Source organism: Macrobrachium rosenbergii, chromosome 48 (genome assembly GCF_040412425.1).
Source record: "Macrobrachium rosenbergii isolate ZJJX-2024 chromosome 48, ASM4041242v1, whole genome shotgun sequence".
In the NCBI taxonomy this organism is placed as follows: domain Eukaryota; kingdom Metazoa; phylum Arthropoda; class Malacostraca; order Decapoda; family Palaemonidae; genus Macrobrachium; species Macrobrachium rosenbergii.
The window spans coordinates 118,131-128,001 of record NC_089788.1 but is presented as its reverse complement, the minus strand read 5'-3'; the positions used below and the strand labels follow the sequence as shown (position 1 = coordinate 128,001).

General features: G+C 37.4%; 1 protein-coding gene across 1 annotated transcript in view; it reads left to right on the top strand.

The window, feature by feature from the left end:
• LOC136831660 (uncharacterized) overlaps positions 1-9,560 on the top strand; it is a 31,932-nt gene extending 22,372 nt beyond the window's left edge. Inside the window, exon 4 of the mRNA XM_067092289.1 lies at positions 9,456-9,560. Coding sequence (XP_066948390.1) covers positions 9,456-9,560 — 105 coding nt within the window. The remainder of the gene's footprint in view (positions 1-9,455) is intronic.
• The last annotated feature ends 311 nt before the right edge of the window (positions 9,561-9,871 follow it).

Sequence of the window (9,871 nt, the reverse complement as noted above, 5' to 3'; positions counted from 1 at the left end):
CACTCAGAGCCAAAGAATATTTTAACGGGAATAAAATTTCTTTGAAGATCAAGGACGAATACACTGAGCAACAGCTTTACGCGAATATAAAACTCAGTCAAACATACACATCTAAATGTGGCAGTAAGAAAAAGCTGGATAATATTCTGAAGCACACGAATTCCCTTTTTCTTTTAGTGGCGTCCTGTGATTGAAGTTACGACGGTACAGATGGCGTCCTTTGATTGAAGTTACGACGGTACAGATGATTATCTCTGCATCGTCCTGCGGGGAAATCTATCGCCAAATAATTGCTGTGGCAAGCTCTCAGAATGCTCTTACGACGATGAGACGCTGTCATGAAAACGGCCATTCGTGGGTTGGAGACAGATCGTGAATAATATATGGCAGAGGTCGTTAACTTAGATATCAAAATTATTTATCAATAATTATTAGTTTCTTTTTTATATACCTCGTCATTGATTCATTGAATGAATAATCTGTAAGAATAGAGGGCAAAAGTTATCAAGCCTTTGTAACTAATGCAATGACAGCGGATTTAAGGCTAGCAGTCTTTTTTTTTTTTTTTTTTTTTTTTTTACCCAAAGTTACTTTGCGCTACGTTAAGAATCTTATTTTTTCAAGGGACACGTTTTGAATGACTCTCAGGGGCCGACATTTTAAATGACTCTCAAAGGAATAGACATTTTGAGTGACTTAAATAATAGACATTTTAAATTACTATCATAAGAACAGACATTTTAAATGACTCTTATAGGAACAGACATTTTAAGTGACTCTCAAAGGAACAGACATTTTAAATGATTTTCAAAGAAAAAACACTTTAAATAAAGCTCAAAGGAAAGACATTTTAAATAACTCATAGGAAGAGATATTTTAAATGACTCTCAAGGAACAGACATTTTAAATGACTCTCAAAGGATAGTCATTTTAAATTACTCTAAAGTGACAGACATTTTAAATGACTCTGAATGAACAGACATTTTAGATGATTTTGAATGAACAGACATTTTAAATGACTGAATGAACAGACATTTTAAATAACTCTCAAGGGAACAGACATTTTAAATGACAAATAGGCTGTACATTTTAAATTACCCGAAAAGACCAGACATTTTAGACAACTCAAAAGATAAACATTTTAGTTTACCTCAACAAACAGACATTTTAAAGGACTCCAAAGTGACCGAGAGAGAGAGAGAGAGAGAGAGAGAGACGACTTTCAGCCGACTCAGATCACCAAGGAGAAAAGGCTTAAAGCATAAACAATGAAAATAGCAAAATCTGGCGACGCGGCCGCTTGGGGCCAGAGAAATCCGTCCTCAGCCGAAAATCTTCTTCGGTCGGATCACCGACTTTATTTCTTTCCCTCCTCCTCCTCCTCCTCCTCCTCATTTCCATAACTCGGAGAGTCTTCGGAAGGAAATGTGACGGAAAATAGACGAAGGGAGAAGAAGAAGAAGAAGTATTTATATCAGATCCTTATAATCACGGATTCTTTTTCCCTGCGAGAATTCTCGGTCGGACTTCTTGTAGGAATGTGGATCTTTCTCAATTCTGGTGTTTCAATGGTCGACATTTCTCATTAGTTCACAAACTGATGTATATGTATATATGTATATATATATATATATATATATATATATATATATATATATATATATATATATATATATATATATATATATTTTTTATTTATTTATTTATTTTTTATATATATTTATATACATATATGTATATATATTTATATATAAATATATATATACAGTATATATATGTGTATATGTATGTATATAAATATATATATACATATGTATATATATATTTGTATATATATATATATATATATATATATATATATATATATATATATATATATATATATATATATACTATATAGGGAGAGAGAGAGAGATTTGATATGATTCGATTTCATGAAACTTAGACTGTCAAACCAAGGACTGGAGAACCTTCGGCCATTTAACGCGAGAGAGAGAGAGAGAGAGAGAGAGAGAGAGAGAGAGAGAGAGAGAGAGAATATCAAGGTACCCAAATTCAACAGCCGATGCCTGACTAGTTAGAATCCCTTCATGTGAAATGAAAGCCTCCCTGATTGCATCCTCAACTGTGATAATGATCAGACGTCAAAATGAATTTCTCAGACCCCGGAAAAAAAACTTTCGCTTAAATAACTGTCCATAAAATTTTGGTAAGAAGTTCAGGAAGAAGTTTTCCTCTTTTTTTTTTTGTAGTCATCTTGTTTAAGTGGCGTCATGTGTTGCTGTGGAACGAAGGTACGGTGAGATACAGGTAAATGGTACAGGTAAGAGATGATTAATACACAAAAACATAAACATCTTGTTTAATTGGTTCCTTGTATTGCTGTAAGATGACGGTAATTTAAAGCACACATAACTCTCACAAACACAAGCACAAACATCTTGTTTAAGTAGTGCACTGTATTGCTTTAAAATGAAAATTACCAGACACATGTCTTGTTTAAGTGGTTCATTGTACTCCTATATGTAGGTACAGGGGAAAGACAATTAAGGCAAACAAACACTCACACATACACAAACACACACAAACATCTTGTTTAAGTAGTGCACTGTGTTGCTTTAAAATGAAAATTACCAGACAAATATCTTGTTTAAGTGGTTCATTGTATTCCTATATGTAGGTACAGGGGAAAGACAATTAAGGCACACAAACACTCACACATACACAAACACAAGCACAAACATCTTGTTTAAGTAGTGCACTGTGTTGCTTTAAAATGAAAATTACCGGACACACATATCTTTTTTAAGTGGTTCAGTGTATTCCTATATGCAGGTACATGGTAAAGATAATTAAGACACATACACAAACATATACACACACGCACACGTCCAAATACACGCACACACACACACACATCTCCCCACACACGAGCAAAGACTCTCATCAGAGCTTAATGAACGTGATTCTCCCGGCTTGTCGAAGTCTCGAGTACGTGTAGATGGGTCCCATCTGCGTGTTGTCTCGATGGCGACATTAAATTTTCATTTTAGGTGATGAAAGCTGTCATCAGGACACTCTTGTAGGAGCAATAATCTAAGGACGTTGTCAGCTTCCTTTCTTCCTTACCCTCCTCATCTCTCTCTCCCTCTCTCTCTCTCTCTCTCTCTCTCTCTCTCTCTCTCTCTCTCTCTCTCTCTCTGTTCGTCTTTATTGCTGAATATTCAAGAGTGTTCCAGTTCTTGGCTTGACAGCCTACGTTTCATAAACTCAAAGCTCTCTCTCTCTCTCTCTCTCTCTCTCTCTCTCTCTCTCTCTCTCTCTCTCGCGGGAGGCAACAACCTTTCTCCCTGAGACTCCTGTCAGCGCCGACTGCTGACTTTCCGAGCAAGTTTTGCCTGAGGATTCACCCCCGTCTTCTCCCTGCGGGTCGGAATTCCCTTCGGAGGAAGCCTGCGTATAATTAGGGTCTTCAAAAAGTTATAGATTATACTTCGTGGACGCTGGGAACGCCTCTCTCTCTCTCTCTCTCTCTCTCTCTCTCTCTCTCTCTCTCTCTCTCTCTCTCTCTCTGTATTTTTTTTTTGTAATGACAAACTAATTAAAAAATTGTGAAGAAATCGAGAAGGTGAGAGGGAATTGTGGTTATTAGAAATAAATATGAATATGGTAAGAAAGTGACTAGTATATTATATATATATATATATATATATATATATATATATATATATATATATATATATATATATATATATATATATATATATATATATATATATATATATATATACTGTATATATATATATATACAGTAAATATACTTACATATATATATATATATATATATATATATATATATATATATATATATATTGTAAGGTCACTGTCAATAGTGGTTCCCAAACCAAGCAACGGTTCGAATCCTGTCGGATACGAAAGCACATATCAGTTATAATTCTCCTTGGGTATAATTTATTTTCAAGGTGGGTGTAACCTATCTAAAAGGAATAGTGAACTGGGTATTAAAAGATATTTGAGGCTTAAAATTTGTTAAAATACAGAAGCCACGTGTGTGTAAGTAATATAATATATACTATATATATATATATATATATATATATATATATATATATATATATGTGTGTGTGTGTGTGTGTGTGTGTGTGTGTGTGTGTGTGTGCGTCACAAAGCATCCACCTACTCCCAACAAAATCTCGAGGTAACAAGAGCAATCATGATAATACCCGATGCCTTCCGCCCGATAAATGTGAATGGACCTCGGTGCCTTTTGATGTTTTCCTTTGTCGACAACATCAAGAAGGCCGAAGATTGTTTCGAAATTGCCAGCGTTCGATAAAGAGATAAATGAAGACAGATACACAAAGGCGGAAGAAACGTGAAGTATAAATTAGAAGGCCATTAGACAATGCTGAACTCATGGGAGAGGTACTGATGAAGAATAGACGGGATGCAGGCCAAAGGCTTTAAAAGACTTTGAGAGAGAGAGAGAGAGAGAGAGAAAGGAGGAATGAGAGAGAGAGAGAGAGAGAGAAAGGAAGAATGAGAGAGAGAGGAAGGAGGAATGAGAGGGAGAGGAGAAAGGAAGAATGAGAGAGAGAGAGAGAGAGAGAGAGAGAGAGAGAGAGAGAGAGAGAGAGAGAGAGGAGGAAGGAATGAGAGATGAGAAAGGAAGAATGAGAGAAAGAAAGAAGGAGGAATGAGAGAGAGAGAGAGAAAGGAGGAATAAGAGAGAGAGAGAGAGAGAGGAAGAGAGAAAGGAGGAATAAGAGAGAGAAAGAAGGAGGAATGAGAGAGAGAGAAAGAAGGAGGAATTAGAGAGAGAGAGAGAGAGAGAGAGAGAGAGAAAGGAAGGAGGAATAAGAGAGAGAGAGAGAAAGGAGGAATAAGAGAGAGGGAGAGAAAATCAGCAGCAGTCCCAGAGGATGACAATCGAGAATAAAAGGCAAACAGAAATAAAAGAAGTTCGATCGTCCATGAGAGAAAGGATTTCGTACAGCTCAAACCCCTTTCTTCCAGGCCATTCCAGTGATGAATAAATATTGGCTTCCGTTTGACATCTTTTGCCTAAGTCTTTGACCCTTCCCAAGACTTTTGTTTTGGATCTGGGGACTTTTTTTTTTTTTTTTTTTGCCCTGAGAAATACTGCTGTGTTTTTCAGAAACAATTTTTTTATTGTTAGACTCTTCAGTCAAACACCTGTGTGTAGTCTTGAGACTGTGGACCTGGTAGGGGGCTAGTGCCGTCAGTGCACCTCACTTTGTGCACCGTAGGCATTACTGAAGGGTGTTTTCAAATAGTTTCTTTATTGTCAGACTCCTTAGTCGAATATCTGTGTAGTTTTGAAATTGTAGGCCCGGTAGGGGCTAGCGCCGTCAGTGCGCCTCACTTGGTGTACTGTGGGCATTACTAAAGGCTACCTGCGGCATCCCTAAGGGCCCTAGCTGCACCCACTTTTTTTAAGCCATATACTTTATCTCCATTTCCTCTTCCTGTCTTAATTTTCGCTGTCCAACACCTCTGACTGTTACTTCTTAGTGTATCTGTGGGATCTTCTCCCAGTTCCACCTTTAGATCATTGTACTTCATCATCTTTATTTTATAGATCTCTTTGTCTTGCTGTCCAGCCGCTCAAACTCCATTTTTTCAATTGTCTTAAGTCATGAATGGCCGGAAGTGACCCAGTGCTTGGCTTGATAGCCTAAATTTTATAAAATAAATAAAAAAAAACTGATAGAGTCACATCAAAGGACTTGAAATAAACAGTCTAATGTTTGAGATTTTTGTGTTTAAAATTTTTGTCCGCATAATATTCTATCATAAAATGTCATTACTTTAATAGCTAAGTAAATATTTATCTTAACTTTGCAAACGTCCAACTTCTCCTCTTCTAGATGCAAAAAGATCTGACTTTCATTCTATCAGTTCACCATTTATCTGACTTTCTCTTCTGATGAATTCACCATCACGATGGACTCCCCTCCAGCCTGTAGGGAGAAGGAATCAGATCCTTCCGCCGGAGGCGGGATCTCAGGATTAGAATCCTAACGAAAGCAATCAGACTCCTTTAGGATGCCTGTCCCAGCATCAATCAGAAGATAGTCGTCGACTTATCATCCTAGTCTGAATGACATTCCTAAATGGATATAGTAGTGCAGACAAATTAAAAAAAAATAAAATAAAATATGCGCCGAAGTTCGTTCGGCGCAATCGAGTATTCTGTACAGCCGCTACAGCGCATAATCAAGGCTACCGAAAATAGATCGATCTTTCGGTGGTCTCGGTATAATACTGTATGAGCCGCGGCCCATGAAACTTTAACCATGGGCCGGTGGTGGCCTATCCTATATCGTTGCCAGAAGCACGATTATGGCTAACTTTACCCTTAAATAAAATGAAAACTATTGAGGCTAGAGGGCTGCAATTTGATATGTTTGGTGATTGGAGGGTGGATGATCAACATACCAATTTGCAGCCCTCTAGCCTCAATAGTTTTTAAGATCTGAGGGCGGACAGACTAAAAAGCTAATTTTAAAGTGAAATCGAATGAGCACTTCACATCTACATATGAGAACGCTTTGCGGGGGCGTTGCTGGTCCGCTGGTATAGTGGTTAGTGACGTGGAATGCCACTCAGAAGTCGCGTGTTCGCGTCTCCCCCAGGCCGGTGAAAAATCACTGGCTCTGTATCATGATCAGTTGCAGCAGCAGTGGTGGGTCTGTGGTGGGAGGCTGAAACCAACATTCTTTGGAAGCTTGAATTTCAAGTCAATGTCCCTATTGGTGTGCTTGTTCCATGTGAATAGGTTTCATCTACTGAAATAATAATAATAATAATAATAATAATAATAATAATAATAATAATAATAATAATGATATACTCTAGCCTACAGAGATCCAGTTATGGAAGGTATCTAAATCGCTTTTCTTTCGTTCTTTAAATCTTCGGCTGAAAACCCTTATTACGGACAGAGTCAACAGACTTAATAAACCCAAGAAGGCTCCAAATTGGAAATCAGCCTGCACAGAGAGAGAGAGAGAGAGAGAGAGAGAGAGAGAGAGAGAGAGAGAGAGAGAGAGAGAGAGCCACAGAGAAAATTTATAAATAAAACCAATTTTAGGGAATGAAAAATAAAACCCAAGAGGGCTCCAAATGGAAATCAGCCTGCACAGAGAGAGAGAGACAGACAGACAGACAGAGAGAGACAGAGAGAGAGAAGAAATAGAAAAATTTTATAAATAAAACCAAGAGGGCTCCAAATGGAAATCAGCCTAGAGAGAGAGACAGAGAGAGAGAGAGAGAGAGAGAGAGAGAGAGAGAGAGGGGAGAGAGAGAGAGAGAGAGAGAAGCTATAGAAAAAATATGATAAATAAATCAATATTAGAGAATGAAAAATAAAACCGACTCAGCTGAAATTCAGGAAAAATAAATATGAAGGAACAGCAATTAAAACCGACACACCTGAAATTCAGGAGACGTCATCATCAGCATCTGAGAGCAGGAATGAATTAGCTCCTCGCTTAAACATTTGGACATCAGAAGATTCTCCAACTGCACTTAAAAATTATACAACATTTCAGTTGTAGCCAAGATAAAACTCCCAGCAAACTGTCTCTAGTAGCTACAGAATTCTAGGCCTTAATGTACAGCAGGTATATCTAGATATAGATACCATTTGAATCGCCTAGAAAAGTATAGAGAGCGAATTATTTTGAATTCGTATTTCAAAGCGATGAATTCTTGTAGTCTGAGATTATATTCTTCCATTTCACGTAGGAATTCTTTATCATTATAATCTCTAAACCGTTGCCAACCTCTACTTCTTAATGGGAAGGTTTAAGATATAACACTTGACTGTATTTATATATATATATATATATATATTTTATATATATATATATATATATATATATATGTGTGTGTGTGTGTGTGTGTGTGTGTATGTATGTATATGTATATATACATATAGTGTGTGTTTGTGTATGTATGTACATGTGTGCCTATATACAGAACAAAGAGAAATTATAAAAAAGTAATAGAGAAAGCCATACATCCGCACATAATAGCGCAATAATGAACTGCAAATCACACAATTAAACACTCGTAAGTAATCTGAGAAGTAAGATCCACTTGGATTCAAGTCTCCCCCCCCCACCCTCCCATCCCCTACCCCGCCCCCTCCCCCAATGTAATTAGGTCTTCCCTCCGTCATAACGGGATCAAAGTTGAGAATCAGGAGCCTTTGCTTAAGAGGCCCCATAAAGCTTCTCCAAAGGGGAGTCATTAAGGGATGAATGAGAGAGCTGTAAAGGAAGCCTGCTGAGAATGGTGGAGCCGAGGTAATGGATGTTTAGCTCTAATAAGTCCTCAAAGAAAACGGGAAACTGATCCTCGTCCCCTGAGAATGAGGAACAGCCGGAAAGAAAACGGGAACTGGTGAGGAGCAGCCTGAAAGAAAACGGGAGCTGATCCTCGTCCCCTGCGAATGAGGAACAGCCAGAAAGAAAATGGGAACTGATGAGGAACAGCCCAAAAGAAAACGGGAACTGAGGAGGAGCAGCCCAAAAGAAAACGGGAACTGATAACGAACAGCCCAAAAGAAAACGTAAACTGATGAGGAACAGCCCGAAAGAAAACGGGAACTGATAACGAACAGCCCGAAAAAAAGCGGGAACTGATGAGGAACAGCCCGAGGGAAAACGGCTACCGAGTCTTTGCCGGAGCTTATCGAAAACGCGGAAATATCCCATAAACATTCAGTGGTTTCATAATCCTCTTCCAGCCTCGGATTCCTGGAATCCCCCAGAGGGAATGAGGGAGGGAGGGAGGGAGGCAGACCAAGGAAGGTCCAGACCAGGCCTCCCAGCACTTCTTGAGATGTGATGTTGAATATAAATAGTGTTTTAAAGCAAGAAGTGAAGAAGCCAGGATATCGTCCTCGCGAGGACGCCCCGAGGAAGGAGGAAGATTGAAAAGTCCTCGGGCGCCCCGGGGCGGCATGCAGCTTTCGGAAGCGTGGTGTATAATAAGATAGAAAGCAGGATAAATGAAGCGACAAAGGCGCCGAAAGGTTTAAGTAAAGTGGGAGGAGGAAGGTAAGATTAAATAAAAAAAATGGATGAACTCGAAAAATAACCAGTAAAATGAAAAGGAAAAATCTGTGAAATGAACAGGAAATATTAATAAAAAATATGAAGTGTCATTTAAAATAAAAAGGGGAAAAAGGACGAACTCGAAAAATAACCAGTACAATGAAAAGGAAAAATAATAATATGTAAAATGAAAAGGAGATAGTTATAAAAATTTAAAATTAAAAGGCAGTCTTATGCGAAGGGCCGAGCAGGAAAAAATGACATTCAAATATTATCATTATAGTTCAAGGGTACAATATTAAAAAAAAAACTAAATAAATAAAATGTAGATGAATTAATGACTAGGAACTCTCACCAACGGAAGAAGAAGAAGAAGAAGAAGAAGAAGAAGAAGAAGAAGAAGAAGAAGAAGAAGAAGAAGAAGAAGGAGAAGAAGAAGAAGAAGAATAGAATTTACATAAAAAGCCAAAGATATAATCAATTAGAAAAAATAAGTAAATAAACGGAAAATAAATCAATGACTAAGAATTCTCATCAACGGAAGAAGAAGAAGAAAAAAGAATAGTATTTAATTCACAAGGCCAAAGATATTAGCAATTAGAAAAAATAAATAAATAAACGGGAAATAAATCAGTAACTAAGAATTCTATTAACGGAAGACGAAGAAGATGAATATTTAATATAAAAGGCCAAAGATATTAGCAATTTGAAAAAATATATATAAATAAACGGAAAATTAATCAGTGACTAAGAATTCTCAT